The following is a 24551-nucleotide window of genomic DNA, read 5'->3' as shown; positions in this document are numbered from 1 at the left end:
ACAGCAGTGAGGGGGCCAGCCACCCCGAGCCTGGTCCCCTGGGAGCCTGGTCCCCTGGGAGGGCGGCGTGGGGCTCCTGAGACCCCGGTCCGGTCTGGTCCGGCCCGGCGGGGCATGTGCAGGGCGAGCCTGTGGCCGCCAGGGGGCAGCCGCGGCCTTCCTGACAGCTCCCTCCGTCCACAGGCTCTGACTTCCTCGCCGGGTGCCTGCATCGCCCTCCCTTGCTGGGAAAGGGTTTTCGGAATACTCTCTTTATGCAGACAGAGCACACGGGTTTTACAGCGCAGCTTTGACTTCTGGTCATCGTCCCACCTGACAGGCCTTTGGCCGGCGCAGTTCTAGCCCAAAGGGAAGCCGGCTGTGGGGGGCCTGCGGGTGACGGGGGGCCTGAGGGTGACAGGGGGCCTGCGGGTGACGGGGGCCTGCGGGTGACGGGGGGCCTGCGGGTGACGGGGGCCTGCGGGTGACAGGGGGCCTGCAGATCCAGAAGTCTTTCTGAGGAAGTGGCTGCATCTGCTACATCTGCTCTTCCCTGATAGAACTTGAGAAAAGCGGGTTATAAGCTTTTGGAGCTCAGGTTAGCCTCGAAGACTATAAAATAGCATGTTAGCTTTGCATATCTCAGTGAAAGGGTGATGTGTAAAGTTCACTTTTTTAAAAATATTTTTATTGATTTCAGAGAGGAAGGGAGAGGGAGAGAGAGAGATGGAAACATCCATGATGAGAGAATCATCAATTGGCTGCCTCCTGCTCGCCCCCTACTGGGGATCAAGCCCGCAACCCAGGCATGTATCCTTGACTGGAATCAAACCCAAGACCCTTCAGTCTGCAGGCCAACACTGTACCCACTGATCAAAACCAGCTAGGGCTAAAGTTCACTTCCTATTCTGAGTTTGTCCTGTTGGTGAGATTATGGATGGGTTTTTTAAATCTAATTTCCAATTTATCCTTTAGAAATTTATTTTATATTAAATTTACATGAATATCTTCTTATAAAAACATTCAATATCATAGTTGAAGCCATTCTCTTTTGATTGTAGCAATGTGTTTTATATCTTTCCAGAATTATATCCAGTAAGTTTCATCCATATATAATAGTGTTTTGAGTGTGCTTCTGTGGTTAATATAATTGATTTATTCATTCTTGGACATCATTTCATGCAAGTTCATATAAATATACATTATGCTTTTTTTGTTTGTTAATCCTCACTGGAGGATTTTTTTTCCATTGATATTTTTAGAGAGAGTGGAAGGAAGGGGGGAGAGAGAGAGAGAGAGAGAGAGATTGATGTGAGAGAAACACATCGACTGGTTGCCTCCCGCACACGCCCCATTGGACCAGGGATCAAACCTGAAACCCAGCTACATGCTCTTGATCGGGGATCAAACCTGCGACCCTCTGGCATGAGGGCTGATGCTCTAACCACGTAGAAACACCAGCCAGGACTACATTATGCTTTTTAATGATGCCACATCTTTCCTATGTAAAAGCACAAAAGACAATTCAAAAGGAGTCTCCTTTTCACAAGAAAACGTTTGAAATCTGATACTATACAATGTTTTATATATTTTACAACACATTTGAACCCCTCTGAAATTGGGATATATCTTTAATTTAGTGCCATCCCAAACGTGATAAAATACAGTGTAAGAAACCCTTAACTGCCGGTCGTCTATCTTTGTATTATCTTTACATACAACACTAGTACTTCTAAAAACCTTCCCTGGATCACTTATATCAGTTTATTTATCTTCATAATATTCCTCCAAGGAAAGCTAGGAACAGTTATCAGAAGCCTTATTTTATAATTATAGAAACAAAAATATTTTTCTCACTGTTAAAACTAGTAAATGACAGAGATCAAGCCAAAAGTTATTATAAAAGCTGACTCATTTTCCCTGTGTGGAAAGTCCTGGGTTGAAATCCCAGCTCTGCCACTTTCCTTGCCGAGTTACTGTTAATTAGAACATCCAGTCACACAAAGTTCCTGCCTGGCTGGCGCAGAGCAGCTGCCCAATAAAGAGGAGCTATTGTTATTAATATTAGTATTATTTATGCCCACTCTTCCTCTCTGTGTGTAATAAATACAGCTTAGACTTTCGGATTTTTAAAAATTGTTTACTCAATACCAGAATAGGTTGGACAATGTCTTCTGGCCAGTTATAGATTTGATTGTGTTATCATTTGACACCCATCCCCATCAGCACGTTCTGAAGTTTGGTGTCAGCAAGCAAAACGGAGCCTGAGCCCTCTTGGAACTTACAGCCCAAAGCGGAGCGACGGGTCAGACAGCCCTGAGAAAGCCGCAGAAGCCGTCCTGAGCCAGGGTGGCAGGCCTGCCTTGCTCGGAGGGCAAAGGTCGGGAAGAGCTAATTATACCCATAAACTTGGCAAGGCCCTTGAGTAAATAAACAAATATTCTCAAGGGCGGGGGGAAAAGTAGGTTTACAACTGTGAGTACGCGAAACACAGGGTTTGTTCTTGTCTATTATTTAGTATTTATTGTATTGTTTCCATGTGAACACTGTAAACCTTTTGCCCACCCTGTATCTGCTTAAATGTTAGAAGGCTCATTTTAGACTTTCATACAGAAGCGGTACCCAGAGCGTAGTCACCCTGTAGATGTAAAAAGCGACAGTAGCCCTGGCTGGTGTGGCTCAGTGGGTTGGGCACCATCTCCATGCACCAAAAGGTGCTGTTTCGGTCCCCCATCTGGGCACATGCCCAGGTTGTAGGCTCAATCCCTGGTTGGGGCACATGCAGAAGGCAGCCAATCAATGTTGCACTCTCACATCGATGTTTCCTCTCTCTCCCGCTCCCTTCCTCTCTCTCTAAAAATCAATTTTAAAAAAATTTTTAAAGAAAAGCTATAGTTTAGTTGTCTGTCTGTCTGTCAGATTTCATTAAATGATCAAGTTTTCCCCTTCATGACTATCTAAAATATTTCAGATTTTATATTTAATAAGAATTTAAAGATTAATATATTTAATGTCAACTGGTATTATTTCTTGCTTATCTTCTCAGAGGATATACACATGCATGTCTATATGGATATCTGGGTTTTAATTTTTAAAATGTGATGTAGTGTGCTCACTATATGCACCCCGCCTTTTCATTTAACATCGTATCTTGGATATTGTTTAAAATGAGTTTGTAAAGATGGTATCAATCTTTTGTATGGCTGCGTTGTATTTTATCATTCAGGTTAAGTTCATGTGAAACAATATCCTGTTAAGCGTTCTGGTTGTTTTGAGCTTTGTCACTGTTACAAACGACGCTACAGGGAGTGACTGTATGTGCAGACCGTGTTCCACTGGTCACTGTTACAAACAACACTACAGGGAGTGACTGTATGTGCAGACCGTGTTCCACTGGTCACTGTTACAAACAACGCTACAGTGAGTGACTGTATGTGCAGACCGTGTTCCACTGGTCACTGTTACAAACAACACTACAGGGAGTGACTGTATGTGCAGACCGTGTTCCACTGGTCACTGTTACAAACGATGCTACAGTGAGTGACTGTATGTGCAGACCGTGTTCCACTGGTCACTGTTACAAACAACGCTACAGGGAGTGACTGTATGTGCAGACCGTGTTCCACTGGTCACTGTGACAAACGACGCTCAGGGAGTGACTGTATGTGCAGACCGTGTTCCACACGTGCAAGCTCACCTGCACAAGCTCCTGGGAGGGGAGATGCTGACTCGAGCAGGTGCTTCTCTCCTTTGGGGGAAATTGCTGAAACGCCCTCACTGCTCGGTGCACCAGGGGAGATACCTGCCGTCAGCGGCTGGGAGCGGCGGCTTCTCCATGGCTCTGCCAGCGCAGTGGGTTCCCGAGCCTCGCTCTGGTTCCTGTTTAACCCTTTGTCTCTGCCTTGCTCTACAGAGGTCAGCAGAACTGGCTGCAGTTAGATCACCGGGTTCTGGACCATGATTTGCCCAAGAAACCAGGCCCAGCCATTTTGCACTTTGCGGTGAGGTATGTATCCACAGACACCTAGCACCCCACCTCCCGTCAAAACCAGAACAAATGCTGGTAACCAGAGCCCGAGAATTGGAAAGAAGCCATCTGCCGAAACTGGACTGTGTGAAACATTACTCGTCCGGGGCCGCGGCTCCCTAAGTTCTGGGTAGGACAGTTTTCTTCGAAAATGAAGGATAGAGTCACCTCCCTTTCCTACTCAAAGCCCCTTGGATCAGTTTAAAGCTAGAAAAACATAGGTGGTGCATTTTAATCCCTACACCTGTTTCTGATTTAACGTACTTTAGGGCATTTTATATTTGAAATATGACAAACATTTATTATTACATTTCTGTGTGTTTTCTAGAGACTGTGGAAATAATTGAATGTATATAATGTCACACCTTTAATTTGAACAGAAGACAAAATGCAAACCAGTGCTCACTGAGAGAATGGTCTTAACAGCGGGGAAACTTCAACTGAGCTTGCAGGCCGGCGACTGCCGGGGACGCCGCGCCCTGGCCTGTCCGCTCGGCGTGGGCATGTCACGCAGTCACGGGTGGGGCTCTGTTATTTCTTCCTGAAGTGGGTGCATTCACTAAGTCAATGATTTCCTAAAACCAGCCCAGGAGGCGGTATTTTTTCACATTAGTTATTCACATCACCCTGGCTGGGTGGTTCAATTGGTAGAGTGTCGCCCTGATACACCAAGGTTTTGGGTTTGATCCTCGGTTAGAGCTTATACAAGAATCAACCAAAGAAGGCATAAATAAATGGAACAAGTCGATGTCCCTCTCTCCCTCTCTCTCTCTCTCCCCCCCACCTCCACTCTCTATAAAAAAAAATCAATAAATATATTTTTAATTATTCACACTCTAAGATAAATCAAATGCTATGAACAGTCGCACCCATGCTCTGCACCTAGCTTAAGAAATAAAACATTATTAATTTTGCTGAAAGCCCCTCTCCCCACTTTCCTGAATTTGATAATAAATTTTATTTTTCTGGTCTGAAACCAAACATGATAAAACAAGCTAAGACAGTAGATTTACCATAAATTTAAATATGCTTTCATAAATCTATACCAGGCGTCCTCAAACTACGGCCCCGGGCCATATGCGGGTGTTTTTGCCGTTTTGTGTTTTTACTTCAAAATAAGATATGTGCAGTGTGCATAGGAATTTGTTCAGTTTTTTTTAAACTATAGTCCGGCCCTCCAACGGTCTGAGGGACAGTGAACTGGCCCCTGTTTAAAAAGTTTGAGGACTCCTGGTCTATACCAACCTGAAAGATGTTCTTTTAGTCTGAGCTCATGTTCTTTTTTGGATCTTGAAACACGTTTTGTTTTATGACATGATAGTGAAAGCTCCTTACTCTTCCTGGGGGGGTGGAGGTGGGGTTTATACTATGACTAGAGGCCCAGTGCACAAAAATCATGCACTGGGCGGGGGCGGGGTCCCTCAGCCCAGCCTGCACCCTCTCATAGTCGGGGGATGTCCAACTGCTGGCTTAAGCCTGCTCTTCAAGTGCCTCCCCCAGCTCAGCTGCAGGCCCCCCACACACACACTCCAGCTCACGGAGGTGCTCTGCCCTCATCTTCAGAGAAGGCAGCAGTGCCACACCTCTGGTACGGGCTTGTGTTCTAGCTCTTTGACAGCTAATACTTGGTCTGTTTTTGGACTCAAAACACCAGGAGGGGACCCGTCTTCCCTTCGTGCCTCATTCATACAGCCGCCCTATCTTAGGGGAGTGGGTTCCTGAGCTGCCGGAGCTCAGCGCTTCCTTCCTGTTATCTCCAGGCGCCCAGTCGCTGGGCAAGACTCTCCCCAACTACTCCCTGCTTCCATCCTTATCAAGTCTTTAATGACTCACCCAATGCTTCCTCCCAACAGTACAGTGAGGTCATAATAGTCCTAGTTATTATTCCAATTAAGTACTTATTGCTACTCCAATTTAATTAAAGAAATGATCAAGAAAACACACGCCAAACAGTTAATAGAGCTGACCCAGGTCAAGGGGAACGAAGTTCTCGGAGGTCTTACCATTCGGTGGGTGTCACCCAGCGAAGTCGCTGCCTTGGAGGCCTCGGCCTCCTCTTTGGAGAGTAACTGCTGGGGATACGCACCCCCCTCCCCCCCCTGTGGGAACAGCACCGTCCCTCTCGGTGCCCGTGTTCACCAAACACCCGCCGAAGGACGGACCCACAGCAGGGTTTGGCTCTGGTGCAGCCTCCGGAAACGGGAGGCCCTGGTGAGAGCAAGGTCACGGCCTCTCCCATCAGCAAGCCCCGTGCGCGCACTGACCTGGCCGCCGAGTGGCTGATGCGCAAGGAGACTGGACACATCAATGCCAGCGGGGAGGAGGGGTTCCGCAAGCTCTGGCATCTTCAGCGTGAACCATTGCTCACGTTAGTAAGAGGTTAGATGGAAAGTGCCTTGCATTTCAGAGCTCCTGCAAGGGCGGGGCACACCGGAGTCCTCCTGGAAGCGTTTCCGAGACTCAGTCACACCCTGCACCCCAAGGCCCAGACCCACCACGTCCTTGGCCCAGATTCTGGGGCAGCGCCTGCAGGTGGTGAACATGGTCTGGGGCAGGTCGGTTGTGAGAGAGACCAGGAGATACAAAATGCTTTTGCAAAGTATTATGCAAACGTGATAAAATAGCACTTTCTTTCATTGTAGCATCTGTGAAAAGGGAAACAGAACTTTCCTCTCTACTGAAATGCAGCATTAACCCGGGACCAGCCCTGGCTAACTGCTGTCTCAGGGATTCCTGAGCTAAGCACTGGGGTCCTGCAGACGTGGGAGGTCTGACCGGGCTGCCAGCCCAGGGTGCAGGGAGCGGCTCAGAAACACGCGCTGCTTCTGCGTGGGGGAAAGAAACAGTTAAGATGGGCACTCGTTCCCCCTTTACTAAACCACCGTCTCCTCTTCAGTTACACTGTCTCAGCGGCGTGTGCTAAATACCCGCAGAAGACCGTGTCAGAGCGCCCACCATTCATGTACCAAGTCTATTGCCTGCGTCCCCATCCCGGGCGCTGGGGGACTTCTCCGGCAGCCTGTTATCTGCTGCTGTAAATCAGCTTCCCAAACACATGGGCCTCTCTGGTAATGCAGCCCAGATGGGAGCGTTTGAAAAGCTTGGCACTGAGTGAGCAAGCATTTAAATAGGAGACTAGGGACTTGGCGTGACCTCATGGGGAAAGCTCCCCCCCCACCCCCGCCACCCACCCGGGGAGGGCAAGCGGAGGTAGCTTGGGTTGGTACCACCCAGCCGCACACAAAGCCAAAAGCTGGGCATCCTCCACCCCATTCTTCAGAGTACGTCCTGCTGTTTGTTCCTCTTTCTGGTCTTTCCTCTCTCCGCCCTCTTCCCTTCTCTTTCCAAGCCACCTTGGCCCGCCCTGGGGCTACAGAGGTGCCCTAATCAGAGACAACGGTGGCCTGAGATGTCCCAGTTAGTGGGAGTTCCGGGGGGGCGGGGGGTGGGAGCTACCTTTCTGTCAAAGGAGCTGCGCACAGCGTCTTTGAAGGATGGTTGGGAGCCTTTTCAGCGCCCCCTCCTGGTTCTGGAACATCGGGCCTTCTAGAAAGAGTTTAACCCAAGGGGGCATCATGACCAAGCCTGTGGGTCCCCATCATCTGGCCTAGTTTCTTTTGTCAAGCCTCACCCAAGGGTATTTCCCATTGGCTTTTAGAGCGGAAGGGGGCGGTGGGGAGACAGAGAAAGAGACACCGATGTGAGAGAGACACACTGATTGGTTGCCCCCTGCGCATGCCCCCACCAGGGCTCTGGACCGGAATGGAACCCGGGACCCTTCAGCCTGCGGACAGACGCTCTATCCACTGAGCCAAACCAGCGAGGGCAGCCTAATTTTTAAGAGAACAAATATATGGCATACAATCCAACAGATGAAGACCCTGGAGAATACGGAAGGCGCTCCCAGTGCCCCAGGGAAGCGGAGCAGAACCAGCAACTTGCATGCAGGACTGCACTCACGGAGCCGGGCGGAAAGAGGGGCGATGTTAGCAGTGCCAGTCTCGGGCTAGGAGGGTGGCGGGAACGGCTCCCCGTTCCTTTTGCTTGTCCATCTGTTTTTCCTACCATGAACGTACTATTTGAGCCATTTTTCATGCCGGTGTGAGGAGTGACAGAGGAAGAGACATTAAAATGTGTGTGACGGGACAGCAGGAGGATTTGAAAGCGATCGGGAGAGGTGGTCTGCAGGGAGAAGAGGACAGGAAAAGCTGTCTCGTAGTGAAGGAATGTGACTACCCACAGAGAAATTAGCCAGTCCCGCTGCAGGCTCCACAGAGGCTGGCCGGGCCTGTGGTCAGCCAGAGCTCTCTGCCGCCCACCACGCCCCCTGCAGGGGGGTCGCCCGAGCGTGTCAGCTCTATGGACCCGACTTGGTGGCACTTCCCGTTAGTGAGCAGCCCCCGTCTTCGAGGACCCGAACTCCTCACTCGTAGGAGAGTTCCAGAAAGACAACGAGGCCTTCAGAACTCAGCTCAATCCTGACTCCAGATTCTCCCAGGACTGTATTGTCCAGGAGCTCCCCATCAGGCATCGATGGCGGCATCACTGTCTCCTGTCCCCTGTCCTCAGGGCGACATCAGAAGAGCAAGGAAAGAATTGGGGTTCGGAAGCAGGAAAAAGCCCTGCGCAGGAGGGAGCGCCTGGCCTTCAGCACAGGGTTTGTGGGCCTCCCGGCTGGCTGGCGTCCCTGCAGGACCACCTGGGCCAGGACGCCCACAGCATCCCGTCCTCCACCCGGAGGCCCGGAGCACCTCCCAAGCAGGACAGAGTGTCACGCAGTGTGGCCACGTGCCCCACCCAGCGGGGAGACCCAGCGCTGCTGCGCGTGGTTCCGGGTGCCAGCCCCGGCCCGGCCCTTCCTCCCTGTGGGGCTATCGCCCCCGCGGCCTGTTTCCTCGGGGTGGCGCTGGTGGTGGGCCGGGGGCCGGGCTTAGAGTTGGCATGTAAGGGGACCTCAGAAAACGATAGCTATGTTTAGGGTATAATAACCGAGACCGCCTCCCCCACACGGCCAGTGGGTGAAACATCCGTAACGGGACCCACTTGGGGTGTCGGGACTGTCTGGCGTGGGGCTGACCCATTCACCTTGCACTGGGGTGGGGGATCTCATTGTTCACCTTCACTCGCCGGCCCGCCTTTCCCTCCCCCTCCAGCTTCCTCTCCTTCCTGCCCCTCCCTGCCTCCCTCTGGGGCAACACCCTGCCTCCCTCTGGGGCAACTCCCCTGCCTCTCTCTGGGGCAACTCCCTGCCTCCCTCTGCACCCAGGAGCAGGCTGGTTTGCCGTTTGGAAGGGAAGGAGCAAGCGCTTGGAATCACCTGTGACCCTGACCCTTCACCGGGCCCCCTCCTCCGGGGCAGGTCACAGCTGGGCGCCTCCCTGGGGCCTGCAGCCCTTCCCGGCGCCCGCAGGGTCCCTGTGAGCGAGGAGCAGGGAGGCCTGCCCCCGGAGGCCCTTCTCCTGGCTGTGCCTGGAAACGCGGACGCGGGAAGTTTCTGGCAGGGATCCGAGGCTGTGCTCCTCCCAAGGATGAAGGAAACCATGGGACTCCCACCAGCGCCGCTTAGCAGCCCCGAGACAGCGGCACAGGCTCCATTACTCCGCTCTCGGCAGCATCTCGGACGGAGGCCCCTGCAGGCCTTCCCCAGCCATGGCCGAGGCCTCCCTGCGCCCGGTGGGTCAGGGTCTCACCGAAACCCACCTGCGCGGGCGGCCACAGGGGGGTTGGGGGGGGGGGGGGGGGCTGTGAGTACCCACAGGGACTGAACGACACCCGGAATGAGGCGTTTCATTTCGCCCTCACTGGATGCCGGTCGCAAACCCAACATGGTTCAGAATGCCAGTTCCCTCCGGTCTGAGATGCCACTCAGACGTGGCGAGGCCGGCACACAGAGAAATACGCCCATGGGGCAGGAACAGCCGTAACGGTCAGAAACGCTGTGCTTCGCACTTTGTTCCTGGTCTGTGTTAAATGTACTTCCGTAGCATTTTGCTTCCTTGAAAGGAAGAGCTTAGGAAAGATACCTAGAATTTCCATTGTTGTTTTTATAACGTTTTAAAGAAATTCCCAGCTAAGCCCACCCCTCTGTTCCAGTCCCTCGGGAGAGAATGCAGCAAGCTCCTCTCCAGCTCCCGCCGCGGCCGCTCGGGGGCATCGCCGTGGACACAGGACGGCTCTCCTCCTGCCGGAGCCGGCGAGGAAGGCGAGGCCAAGCCGCTGGCCCAGGCCCGAGGCCCATCAGGGCTGGGGCTGGGGTTCAAATCAGTGTCTCCTCAAGTCCATGGTGCTGACTGACCCTGACGGAAATATCGGCCCCCCCATGTCAGACGGGAGTGGGCAGCTGTGCCAGGGACCAGGGTGCGGCGTGGCACGCAGGTGTTGTCCTCCGGCAGCAGGTCTGCCTCCCCTCCACGCCGTCGCTGCCATGTCACAGAGGAGGGTGCTCTGTTATCACTGAGGAGTGGTTAGGGGCGCACCTGTCCCATCAGACAAGGGGGCGCATGCTAATGGGAGGAGCATGACGAGCAGAGACAGAACCTCCCCAAGCAAAGGCTCTTCTCAAGAAACGGCCCTTGTTCCGCTGCATGCGACTGTCTCCAAAACACATTGCCATCCGGCCAGAAGCCTGGGTGTGCTGAGACTGAACCTTCACCCGGGCTCGCCGCACAGAGCCCCGGGGGAGCCCACGGCCCGCGGGGCGGAAACAGAATCCTGCCAAAGGCGGGAACAAAGCTTCACTCCTGAGTGGGACGGCCGTTTCCCTCTGCGAAGAGGCCCCAGAGCTCGTTCCCAGCCCCTGGGGGGCCTGGATGGGGGCCCCGGGGAGTGCTCTCCCAGAGGACCGGCCAGAAATGCGAGGTCATGACCCTGGTCCCCTGAGGGAGAGAAGGGGCTGAGCATTCAGGGAGAGGTAACCGGATGCCGCAGAAAGGTGGACAGCAGCAGGCGCAGCGCCAGAAAGCACGGGAGACGGGGTGGGGGCCTGTCCGCCAGAACCACGGGGGCCGGGGCCTGGGCCTCGGGGGCACGGTGGGCCCAGATTCCAGCACAGAGATGTGTTCAGAGGGGCTAAGCCGCGGTGGACTCGGGCTCAGCCGCCCAGCTCCCTGCTGTGGTTCCTTAAATCCTCACAGACGCGCAGGACGGCCTGGCTCACATGCCTCCCCCGGGCCCTCCCTCCCGGTTACCTGTGAGCTCATGCATTCTTTAACGCGCGGCTCAGCTGTCCTGCAACGCGCACTCCTCTGCATTTCAGTTTGGCAGCCTCTCCCTCTCGAGCCAGAAGAGAGTTCATGGCACCCGTCCCTGGGCCCCCATCACTGTGTCCATGTTCCATTCATTGTCCTGCTGCTGGGAACGCGCGTGTCATACTTGTTTGGAATTTGGACTTGGAAGTCTGCGAGGCCTTGGTTGGAATCGTGGCTCCACCTACATGGCTTGGAGAAGATGCTCAACATGTCAGTTTTCTCATCTGTAAAATGGGTTTGCAATGTGCCACCTGCAGCCTCTGGTTGTCCTGGGCATTGAAGGAAATGCTGCATGCAGAGTCCTTGGTGCTGTCCCTGGCACCAGGAAGGCCGCTATGCAGCTGGCGTCTGGTTGCCAGGAACAGGAGCCCACTGGCTAAGAGAACGGAAGGAAAACTGAGCCGGCAAGGCTGCGAGAAGATAGGAATCCAGCAGGATCTAGCCTTGTGCACGTGACTCTTGCTGTAACCGGCTTTATTTATTTAAAACATGAATCGCAAATTCACCAAAAAAGCTTTGGAAACAAGGAAAAAATCTGAATGACTGGATTTTAAATATTAAGAATGTATTGTGAACTTTGTTAGTATGACAATTCATTGAGGTTATGCTCTTAACACCAGCCTTCTTTGCTAGAGCTATGTAGTGAAGTGATGAAAAGTGAAAGGCAAACAGAATTCCCCGCTTTCAGCAGAGGGAGCCGGGTGCCCGGTCTGACCTGAGAGGGCAGGGACGGCTGGGTCTGGCGCCTTCGCCTGAGTCCCCCTGTCGGCTTTCCTGGGCCTCTTCCAGGTCTCTCACCTGATGTCCCCCCGGTTCTGGGCCCGCTCTGCGCAGTGAGAGCCGCTGTGGGGGTGGGCGCTGGGGCGTCTGGCCTCTCTCTATGGGGGGAGCCCGCTGCTGGGGGCTGGCCGAGGGGGCCACCAGGAGGAGGGTCTACGGAGTCCCAGGGCCCCAAAGCGAGACCTCGCCCTGCCAGTAGGCGCGGCTCTAAAACTCAGTTTCTGCGTCTGTGAAGTGGGGGCACCTGCCACCGAGGGGGGGGGGGAGGCTGCGGGCACGTGGCCGCCACTGCGGGTGCGGGTTTCTCAGCGGAAGGGATGGCAGGGCATCAGGCTGAGGAAGCAGGAAGCCTCCACGCACCTCGCCCGCCTGGACGGCCCTGGGGCTGCAGGGAGCTGAGTGGGGGGCACTGGCCTCCTGCTGGGTCCCCACCGTGACTCCTGCTCTGACCCGCCTCTGGCCTCCCCTCCACCCTCTGACCCCACTGAGAGGCGGTGCGGGGTCCCTCCCCTCCGCCCTCTGACCCTCTGCCCTCTGACCCCGCTGAGAGGCGGTTGGGCAGGTCAGTAGGTCGGTGTGCCCGGCCTCCCACCAGGGCCTCCCACCAGGGCCTCGCTGGGAGCAGGCGTTTGGAACTTCTCTTGATGATCTAACATTAGAGGTGGAATTTTTCAAATGATTTTACCATCTCCGTGACAGAGTCTCCCGTGGCCTTTTTCTTTCTTTCTGCATGTTTGCATTGTTGAAGGGTGGGGAGTGGGGCGGGGGTGCCCGAGGCCGGGTGGGATCCTGCAGCAACTTTATCTTGACCCCCCTCCACCAGAGCAAGTTCTCTCTCGGGAGGCCGAGCTGGGAGGTGCGGGGCCCTGCGGGGCCACACTGCGCCTCGGCCTCGGGCCCTCCCGCCAGCAGCACTGTCTGCATTCCGAAAACAGAAATTGTGGAGGAGCCCCCCCTCCCCAGGGGCTCTCAGCCCGCCTCCCAGAACCACACAGCTGACCCAGCAGAGGCCCAGGAAGCGGGCGGGGCGGCGGGGCCCGGAAGGGGGACAGGAGATGGGGAGAAGGGTGTTGCTGAGACTCCTGCTGCCTGTGGGAGGGCAGCGGGGCAGGTGTCTGAAGCCGCAGGCCTCAAGGTTCAGCTACTGGCTCACTCTGCCCGCTCTGCCCGCAGCCCCCAGCCCTCTGCCCCCTGCCCCCAGCCCTCTGCCCTCTGCCCTCTGCCCTCTGCCCCCAGCCCCCAGCCCTCTTCCCCCAGCCCCCAGCCCTCTGCCCTCAGCCCTCTGCCCTCAGCCCTCACGGGCCCGATTTGAAGCTGCCCCAGGGATTCCGAGCCCCCAAACGAGTGTCAAAGAACCGAGCGTGGGTGCAGCGGGGTTTGCTGCTGAGGCCGCAGTGGAGTCCCTGTAGCTCCTCTCCGACAGCAGGCAGCTGAGCGAGGGGATCTGCACGTGTGCACACTCACCCCCACGCACACACTCACCCCACACACACACTCACCCCACGCACCCACTCACCCCCACGCACACACTCACCCCCAGGCACACACTCACCCCACGCACACACTCACCCCCACGCACACACTCACCCCACGCACACACTCACCCCCACGCACACACTCACCCCACGCACACACTCACCCCCACGCACACACTCACCCCCACGCACACACTCACCCCACGCACACACTCACCCCCACACACACACTCACCCCACGCACCCACTCACCCCCAGGCACACACTCACCCCCAGGCACACACTCACTCCACACACACACTCACCCCACGCACCCACTCACCCCCAGGCACACACTCACCCACACTCTCACCCCACGCACACACTCACCCCCACGCACCCACTCACCCCCAGGCACACACTCACCCCCACGCACACACTCACCCCCAGGCACACACTCACCCCACGCACACACTCACCCCCAGGCACACACTCACCCCACGCACACACTCACCCCCAGGTACACACTCACCCCCACGCACACACTCACCCCCAGGCACACACTCACCCCCAGGCACACACTCACCCCCACGCACACACTCACCCCCACGCACACACTCACCCCACGCACACACTCACCCCCACGCACACACTCACCCCCGCGCACACACTCACCCCCGCGCACCCACTCACCCCCAGGCACACACTCACCCCCACGCACACACTCACCCCCAGGCACACACTCACCCCCACGCACACACTCACCCCCAGGCACACACTCACCCCCAGGCACACACTCACCCCACGCACACACTCACCCCCAGGCACACACTCACCCCACGCACACACTCACCCCCAGGCACACACTCACCCCACGCACACACTCACCCCCACGCACACACTCACCCCCACGCACACACTCACCCCCACGCACACACTCACCCCCAGGCACACACTCACCCCACGCACGCCGACTGCAGCTTCTTTGAAAGGGGGGCAGCCTGAGCGTCCCTGGTTCCTCAGAGTTCTCTCTGATGGGGTGAAAGGAGGGTGAACTGAAGCTGGGAGAAGGGGGAAGTCTGAAGAAGCACACGCGGTGCTGTTTTTCAGGTTTTACATCGAGAGCATTTCGTTCCTGAGGGACAGGACCACCGTGGAGCTGTTCTTCCTGAACGCGAAGGCCTGTGTGCACCAGGTAAGGCCGGCGGCCCGGCAGCCTCTGCTCTCCCCCCGCTCCGATGAAAAGAGGCCACAGTCTCTCCGTGGGTTCCTTCCTCACCCACCCCCAGTGGCAGCTCTTCTGGCATCCTGGCCGGGAAGCCAGCCGCCTGCCGAGGACGGTTCACGCAGTCAGCTGCCCCCGCACCTGCTGCCCACGGCAAGGACAGAGGCACCTCCCGTGGTGCTGGCAGCCCCCCCCCCCCCCTTGGGTCAGGCCGAAGGCTCTTCTAACACAGTGTCCCCACCTTTAGCCTCATTCCGCCCCGGGGCTGTGCGGGGCCTCCGCTCAGAGCCAGGCTCTGGAAAGCAGCGGCTCGGTCTGTGGAAAACTGCTCGGCCATAAAAAGGAAGAAACTGTTTCCCTTGGGACAGCATGGAGGGGCCTGGAGAGCATTATGCCAAGTGCCATGAGCCAGTCGGAGAAAGACGGGTGCCACGTGATTTCACTCGTGTGTGGGATCTAATCAACAAACTGAACTAACAAGCCAAGTAGAGACAGACTCACAGAGAGACAGCTCAGGGGTAGGGGGCTGGGAGGTGCAGGGGTTGAGTGAAAAAGAAAAAAGAGAAAGAACTCATGTGGTGATTTCGGGGATGGATGGAGATGGGTAGAGGTGGAAGACGGCAGAGAGGGGATAAATGGTGATGGGGAAAATGAAATAAATCTAAAACGGGGAAATGAAGCTAATTTCTGGTAACTAAGCCAGCACACACAAAAAGCAGTGTCTCGGTTACTGCGGGGAAGCAGCTTTTCCTCTCTTTATGGGCACCTGGGCTGTTTCCACCACGTGGCTCCTGTGAATACGCCGCAGTGATCGCAGGGGTGCATATATTCTTCCCAATTAGTGTTCCAGTTTTCTTTGGATATATGCCCAAAGGTGGAATTGCTGAGTCATAAGGCTGCTCCATTCTTAACTTTTTGAGGAAACTCCATACTGCTTTCCACAGTGGCTGCACAGTCTGCATGCACAGGGGTCCCCTTTCCCCACATCCTCACCAACACCTGTTCGTTGGTTTACTGATGATAGCCATTCTGACAGGTGTGAGGTGGTACCGCATTGTGGTTTTAATTCGCATCTCTCTCTGATGATAGTGACATTGAGCATCTTTTCATGTGTCCATCGGCCATCTGTATGTCTTCTTTGGAGACTATTCAGGTCCTTTGCCTATTTTTTAATTGGATTGTTTGGGGGTTTTTGGTGTTGAGTTTTATAAGTACTTTATAAATTTTGGATATTAACCCTTTATCACATGTATCATTGGCAAATATGTTCTCCCATACAGCAGGTTGTCTTTCCATTTTGTTGATGGTTTCCTTTACTGTGCAAAAACTTTATAGTTTAACTAGAGGCCCGGCGCATGAAACTCGTACACAGCATGGTCCCTGGGCCTGGCCTGCAATCAGGGCCATCTTCCCCACCTGCCCACAGCCGGCCCTGCCCCCTGCCGCCACCCACCCCTGGTTCGCCATCGGGTGATCGGTGCCTGACAGCTGGGGGAAGGGACCGAGAGGTCGGCTGTTCCCGCCCACTCGCTGGCCCTGCCCCCACCATGGGTGGCCATCAGACGATCGGAGCCTGCCGGCCGGGGAAAGGGACCAAGAGGTGGTCAGTGCACCTCATAGTGACTGGTCCAGTGGTTGTTCTGGTCGTTCTGCTGTTAGGATCAATTTGCCTATTACCCTTTTATTATATAGGATAGGGGCCTGGTGCACGGGTGGGGGCCGGCTGGCCTTCCCTGAAGGGGGCCCCGGATCGGGGTGGGGGTCCCCGCTGGGGGTGGGGCCAGCCTGAGCGAGGGGCCGCAGGCAGTTTGCAGGCCGGCCATGCCCCCAGCTTTGTCAGTAAGGAGTCCGGAATGACATCCAGAAGATGTCCTGTCTATCCAGTCTAATTAGCATATTACCCTTTTATTAGTATAGACTAGAGGCCCGGTGCATGAGATTCGTGCATGGGGGTGGTCCCTCAGGCCGACCTGTACCCTCTCCAATCCAGGACCCCTCGGGGGATGTCTGACTGCCAGTTAGACATCCCTCTCACAATCCGGGACCAGTGGCTCCTAATTGCTCGCCTGCTTGATCGCCCCTAACCACCTCTGCCTGCCAGCCTGATCACCCCCTAACTGCCTCTGCCTGCTGGCCTGATTGCCCCCTAACTGCTTCTGCCTTGGCCCCTGCCACCGTGGCTTTGTCCGGAAGACGTCCGGTCTAATTAGCATATTACCCTTTTATTAGCATAGATGTAGTCCCATTAGATTATTTTTTCTTTTGCTTCCCTTGTCTGAGGAGATATATCAGAAAAAAATATTGGTATGAGAGTTGTTCAAGGTTTTACTGCCTATGTTTTCTTCCAGAATTTTTATGGTTTCAAGTCTAACATTTAAGTCTTCAATCCATTTTGAGTGTATTCTTGTGTGTGGTGTAAGAAGGTGGTCTAGTTTCATTGTTTTTGCACATATTTGTCCAGTTTTCCCGACACTATTAATATCTCTAGCCCATTGTGTGATTTACTTCCTTTGTCAAATATTAGTTGACCATAATGGTGTGGATTGATTTCTGGGTTCTCTATCCTTTTCCATTGATCTTAATGTCAGTTTTATGCCAGTACCAAGCTGTTTTGATTACTGTGGCCTTATAGTACAGTTTGATATTAGTAGCATGATTCCTCCAACTTTGTTCTTCTTTCTCAAGATCACTGTTGCTATTCAGGGTCTTCTTTGGTTCCATATAAATTTTTGGAACACCATTGGAATCTTGATAGGACTTGTGTTAAATCTGTAGATTGCTTTGGATAGTATGGACATTTTGATTGTTAACATAAGAAACATTCAAACCTCTGAAGAATTTTTGTGAGTTTATTTGAGCCAAACTGTTGACAATCCCAGGAAGCAGAATCTCATCGGATTGAGATAATGCTCCAGAGAATGACAGTGTTTCATCTTGTTTTATACATTACAATCAAAGGAGGAGACATAAGTGGGTTAAATGAAATCCATTGGTGATAGATGAGGGAAGTGGGAGAAAGCAAGGAGGGGAAACCTCTGGGACTGTATAAAAAGTAAAATGATGGACACATTACTTCTTTAAGTGGGTGCAGGATAGTTAACAGTCAACAATTAACTCAGTAACAATGAGGGGATTTGTGGTCTCCACAGAGTGGTGCCTATGCTTTGAGGGGTCCAGAAAAAAAAATGCTTTGACATTCCAATGACAACATGGATGGACCTGGAGAACATTATTCTAAAAGAGAAAGACAGGCTCAGTTAAAGTAAAAGATTGACCTTTGTCAGAGAAGAGACCAGCCTAGGACCTGACTACCCACCATACACTGCTTTTTAGTTAAAACAACAACAACAACAACAACAAAAACCACCACGTTTTAGAGCCCTGCCGGTGTGGCTCAGTGGTTGAGCGTGGACTTATGAACCAGGAGGTCAGGGTTCAATTAATTCCCAGGTTTCGGGCTCAATCCCCAGTAGGGGGTGTTCAGGAAGCAGCTAATCAATTGATTCTCTCTCATCATTGATGTTTCTTTCTCTCTCTCTCTCTCTCCCTCTTCCTTCCTCTCTCAAGTCAATAAAAATATATGTTTTTAAAATACAACTGATTTCTGGATATTTATTTTGCACCCTGCTATTTTACTGAATACATTTATCAGTTCTAGTAGTTTTATGGTGGAATCTTTAGGGTTCTCTCATGTCATCTGCAAATAATGACATTTTTACTTCTTCCTTTCAAAGTTGGATACCTTTTCTTTCTATTTCTTGTCTCCAGTGGCTAGGAATTCCAGTGCTATGTTGAATAAGAGTGGTGAAAGCGGACATCCCTGTCTTGTTCCCAATCTTAAAGGAAACACTTTTAGTTTTGCCCATTGACCTGGGTTTGTTACATATAGCCTTTGTTATGTTGAGGTATATTCCTTCTACTCCCACTTGGCTGAGAGTTTTTATCATAAATAGATGTTGTATTTTATCCAATGCTTTTTCTGCATCTATTGATAGCATCATGTGGTTTTTATATTTCATTTTGTTTATGTGGTGTATCATGTTTATTGATTTGCAGATATTGTACCAACCTTGCAGCCCAGAAGAAATCCCACTCGATCATGGTGTATGATCTTTTTAATTATTGCTGGATCAATTGCTAATGTTTTGTTGAGGATTTTAGCATCTATGTTCATCAGGGATATTGGTCTATAATTTTCTTTCTTTGTAGTGTCTTTATCTGGTTTTGGAATTAGGATAATCCGGCCTCATAAAATGAGCTTGGGAGTCTTCCCTCATCTTGAATTTTTTGGAAGAGTTTGAAAAAGATAGATGTTAGTTCTTCTCTAAATGTTTGGTAAAATTCACCTGTGAAGCCATCTAGTCCAGGGCTTTTGTTTTGGGGAGTTCTGTGATTACTGTTTCAATTTCACTAGTTGTGATCTGTCTGTTCAGATTCTCTGATTCTTCCTAATTCAGTTTTGGAAGATTGTACATTTCTAGGAATTTACCCATTTCATCCAGATTGTCCGATTTGTGGGAATGTAGTTGTTTATAATAATTTCTTACAAGCCCTTGTATTTCTTTGGTGTCAGGTTGTGACTTCTTTCATTTCTCATTTTATTTATTTAGAGCCTCTGGCTTTTTCTGTTGATGAGTTTGGTAAAAGGTTTGTCAATCTTGTTTATCCTTTCAAAGGACCAGCTCTTGGTTTCACTGATCTTTGTATTGTTTTTTTAAAACACTATTTAGTTAATTTCTGCGCTGATCTTTATTACTTCCTTCTACTCACTTTGGGCTTTGTTTGCTCTTCTATTTCAAGTTCCTTTAAGTGTGAAGTTTGATTGGTTACTTGAGCTTTTTCATGTTCCTTGAGAGAGGCCTGTAATGCCATGAATTTCCTTCTTAGGACTGCTTTCCTTTTGTCCCGCAGAGGTTGGATTGTTGTGTTAATAATTTTCATTCATTTCAAGGTATCGTTTGATTTTTTTTTTCCTTGATGTCATTGTTAATCCATTCATTGTTTAGTAACATGTTATTTACCCTCCATGTCTTTGTGTGTTTTTCAATTTTTTATTTTTTTTGTTATTGATTTCTAGTTTCATAGCATTATGGTCAGAGAAGATACTTGATATGAATTCACTCTTCTTAAATTTATTGAGACTTGTTTTGTTTTCTAACATGAAAACATTTTCATGCTCGACATCATGATAAAGGACATGGAAACTATAAAAACAAAAACATTTTCTCGGTCTCTCCTAGAAAATGTTCCATGTGCCCTTGAAAATAATGTATATTCTGCTGCTTTGGGGTGAAATGCTCTGAAGATGTCAAATCCATTTGATCTAGTGTATCATTTAAGGCTGCCTTCTTCTTGTTGATTTTCTGTCTGGAAGACCTATCCATTGATATCAACAGAGTGTTAAAGTCACCTCCTCTGACTCTCCCTTTATGACTCTCCCATCAAGATTTGCTTTCATATTTAGGTGCTTCTATGTTGGGTGCATAAATGTTTATAAGGGTTGTATGCTCTTGTATTTCTCTCTTTATCGTTGTGTATTGTCCTTTGTATCTCACTATAGCCTTGGTTTTAAAGTCTGTTTTGTCAGGTATAAGTATTGCTACACCAGCTTTTCTTTTCATTTACATGAATTACCTTTTTTCCATCTCTTTACTTTTAGCTTGTGTGTATCTTTCGTCCTAAAGTGGGTCTCTTGAAGACAGCATATATATATGGGTCTCGTTTTCTTATCAGCTACCCTATGTCTTTTGATTGGAGCATTTAAGCCATATACAGTTAAAGTGACTATTGATAGGTATGCATATATTGCCATTTTATTTTTTTAACTATGTTACTCTGTTTGTTTTCTTCTTCTTCTTAAAGTACTCCCTTTAATATTTCTTGTAATACTGGTTTGGTGGTACAAACTCTTTTAGCTTTTTTTTTGTCTGGGAAGCTCTTTATTTCCCCTTCAATTTTAAATGATAGCCTTGCTTGGTAAAGTAGCCTTGGTTGTCAGTCTTTACCTCACTTTGAATATTTCATGCCAATCCCTTCTGGCCTGAAATGCTTCTGTTGAGAAATCAGCTGAAAGTCTTATGGGAGCTCCCTTATAGGTAAATAACTGCTTTTCTCTTGTTGCTTTTAAGATTCTCTCTTTGTCTTTAACCTTTACCATTTTAATTATGATGTGTCTTGGTGTGGGCCTGTTTGGATCCATCTTATTTGGAACTCTCTGTGCTTCCTGAACTTTATGTCTTTTTCCTTCCAGGTTAGGGAAGTTTTTGGTCATTATTTCATCAGATAGGTTCTCAATTCCTTGCTCTTTCTCTTCTCCTTCTGGTACCCCTATGATTCAGGTGTTGCCAAACTTCATGTTGTTGCAAAGGGCCCTTAAACTATTCCTCATTTTTATAAATTCTTTTTTCTTTTTGCTGCTCTGATTGGGTGTGTTTTTTCTACCTTGTATTCCAAATCACCAATTCGATCCTCCACTTCATCCAACCTACTGTTTATTCCTTCCAGTGTATTCTTTATTTCAGATATTTCATTCTTAATCTCTGTGTTGTTTTTTTATAGTTTCCATGACCTTTTTCATGTTGTCGAGCATCCTTATAATCATTATTTTGAATTCTATATCTGATAAATTGCTTGCCTCCATTGCATTTAGCTCTTCTTCTGGAGAACCTTGTTGTTTTTATTTTCAGTTAGGACCTGATTCTTTGTCTCCCCATTTTGGCTGCCTCTTTGTGTTTGTTTCTGTGTATTAGATAGAACTGCTATGACTCCAAGTCTTGGCAGGGTGGTTTTATGTAGGTGACCTGTAGAACTCAGTCTCCCTGATCACCTGAGCTGGGTGCTATAGGAATGTCCCTTGTGCACGTTATGCAGTCCTTCCTATTGTAATTGAGTCTTGATTGCTATTGGCCTTTTTGTGTGTGGGATTGACCCTCAGGCTAGTTGACTGTGAGGCTCAACCACCAACACAACATGCAACCTGCTGTGCAGGTGCTGATCACATGAAACGGAATTCACCTCAGTATGGTTTGGTGTCTGCCAAGATTTCCCTGTGGATATGCTGCTTATGAAGCTTATTGGATTCTGTTGTTGTCTGAAGCTGACCACTGGGAGTAATGGTTCTGAGCTGTTGCAGAGGAACTCTGGCGAACACCTATGTCAGATGCTGCCTGTGACTGGCCCTGGGCAACCTGTTTGGAGCTATCAGTGATCCACAGCTTGGGGGCTCCCTCTGCTGGGCCTGGGGGCAAGTCAGAAAAAGCCTTAAGGCACCCAGAGATCTGCCTCCACATGCAGGCTCCTGTTAGGCTTAATCAATGAAAGAGCCTTCAACTGTATTCCTCAGCAGGGCTAAAGCTCCACAGGGTGGGGTGAGAGGCATTTCAGTGTGTGGAGCTATTGCTTCCCCCCAGGCTGATGCTGCATGGAGGGGAATGCTCTGCCTGAGAAAGATGGCTTCTGCAGTATGGGAGAATAACTCAGCACAGGAATCCTGGTGGCTGACCCTACAGCTCTCTCCTCAGAGCCATCAACCCCATGCTGTCTTCACATGGCTCTAGTCCACTTTGCCCTCCCTCTGCTGGAGCCCAGGGTGAGTGGCTGGGAACAAAACTTTGTGCATTTACTCTTTAAGAGGTACCTGTATCTCTAACCATCTCTCCCTGGTGGACAGAAACCCAGCTGCTTTTCATAGACTAATGCTATTGGGCAGCTTTTCCAGTTCTGGTGCTCTAGGCTGTGGAGCCCATCTTGGGGTTTAGACCCCACACTTCTTAAGGGGAACCTCCTGCATCTGAAATATCCCTCCAAAACTTCAGCTGCCACCCATGGGAGCCCGGCCAACCCTCTTGTCCCTATGTACTTCCTACCAGACTTGATATGGCTTCTTCTGTAAGTTCTTGGTTATAAGGCTTCTCTCCAGCTAGTCTTCAGTTAATTCAGGATGATTTTTCTATACTTTAGTTTTAATTCCAGTTTGGTCCTGGGAAGAGTTGAGTGTAGCTTCCACCTAATATGCTGCCATCTTGGATCTCAAGGATCTCTCTCTCTCTCTCTTTTATTTTTATTGTTTTTTATATGCATCCAATCCATTGAAGAAAGATTGCTTTTGTAAAATTCAATAAACATGAATTGCTAGAAAAATGACCCCATGCTTGGATGTTGCATCCATGTCACATTGCTATAAGTTTTAAATATCCTCAGTTCTTATCGCCTTACAGCAGTGCTTTAAAGGCCTCCAACTCCAGCTCTGCCTCCCAGGTTATGGTCTCAGTGCTCAGGACCTCAGACTCCTCCCCTAGTTCTAGGGCTGGGGGACCTCTTCTGCCCATATATATCGCCCTAAATCTGAAGGTGGCCAGGGAAGCTGGATGGTGCCTGGCCTGGAGAGGAAAGGGGGAAAGGCTGTGGTTATGGGTCCTACATTTGTACTCTCCCCTTAGACTCCCAAAACATTAAGGGTGGTCCACTGAACACATACAGCTTTAATTGTGCAAGAGCAGAGTTTTATTTGTTTGTGTGTTTTTTTAACAGCTTTGTTGAGATATAATTCACTTTATATATTTAATTATATAATCTTTAACATTGTGACACACATAATATCCAGGAAATGATTACCACAATCAAGATAGTGAATATATCCAGCCACAATAAACTAGTTTACATTGTTTAGAGTTTTATATAAATGCATCCATATAGTAGATATGCATTCTAAGTGGGACTTGCGAAAGCATTTAGAACTTTTACGCAACATATGTTGTAAGGCACCATGACCTCTGACTGTTACCGGGGTCCTTTTTTAATTCAGTTGTAGGAATTTAGAGTGGAATATTTTCCATCTAAGTAATATGCAGGTGACTAGAGACAATAACACAGGACCCAGTAGATGACAAGGCAACAAAGCCCCGCAGCTGTTTGTGAAGCGGCTTTCAGGTCTTTCAGGTCGTTTCTGAAGGTGCGTGCTTGTTGAAGCGCATTCCGGGAAGGAGTGCCCTCCGTCACGGCCCAGGAGAAAGTGAGCAGTAAGAGAACAGCCTCAGATGCAGAACGCACGGAGGCGGGTGACTGGCTGGTGGGCGTCAGTACCGATGCTGGGAGCTGCTCATGCAGGGCTCAGCGCCACATCTGAGCGTGAGGGGCTCCTGTGCACAGGACTGTTCCCACCAGCGAGGCGGCCGGCACCTGCATCGCCGCCTCCGCACAGGCCTGCCTTCGCTGAGAGAAACACAGGCAGGAAGAGAGCGCTCTTATTCGAGCTATCGAGAAAGCCACATATCTTCTTCCATGCCTGGTTAGCAAGAAATGTGATTTGCGCTGTTTTACGGTTCGATTCCCGGTCAGGGCACATGCCGGGTTGTGGACTTGATCCCCAGCAGGGGGCGTGCAGGAGGCAATCAGTCAATGATTCTCTCTCATCATTGATGTTTCTACCTCTCTCTCCCTCCCACTTCCTCTCTGAAATCAATAAAAACATATATATTTTTAAATGTGATTTCTACAGTTGCTGAAGCTCTGCGTGGCTATGCAAACATGGCTGTATAGTTGCAGAATCCAGCCTATGGGTACGTTATTTAAAACGCTGGGTGGGTCTCACTGGTTTTGTGAATATCGCTGCCCATACAGCATAGTGTATGTATGTGGTGACACGTGAATACCTTGAAAGAAATATTGTGCCTCTTTTCTGAGTTTGAGTATCCCAGATAGTCTGAAAAGGGGATGAACGTTTCTCACTTTTGTTTACTCCAAACAAGCTCTCATATACACAGTCTGGTACAAACTGGGCACGCCATGAATTTTTGTTGACTAACTCAATAAGTGAATGGATGTTGTCGATGGCCAACCCT

The 24551-nt window shown here is 50.6% G+C and overlaps 1 protein-coding gene across 1 annotated transcript in view; it reads left to right on the top strand.

Annotated features, from left to right (window-relative positions):
* The window catches only part of FRMD4B (FERM domain containing 4B), a 174335-nt gene that overhangs the window by 61647 nt on the left and 88137 nt on the right, over positions 1 to 24551 (top strand). Inside the window, exons 4-5 of the mRNA XM_008154153.3 lie at positions 3893 to 3985; positions 14598 to 14682. Of these exons, the coding sequence (XP_008152375.2) occupies positions 3893 to 3985; positions 14598 to 14682 (178 nt within the window). The remainder of the gene's footprint in view (positions 1 to 3892; positions 3986 to 14597; positions 14683 to 24551) is intronic.

Source organism: Eptesicus fuscus, chromosome 18, assembly GCF_027574615.1.
Source record: "Eptesicus fuscus isolate TK198812 chromosome 18, DD_ASM_mEF_20220401, whole genome shotgun sequence".
In the NCBI taxonomy this organism is placed as follows: Eukaryota; Metazoa; Chordata; class Mammalia; order Chiroptera; family Vespertilionidae; genus Eptesicus; species Eptesicus fuscus.
The sequence above is the reverse complement of the archived record's forward strand: the minus strand, read 5'-3'. Positions and strand labels throughout refer to the sequence as shown.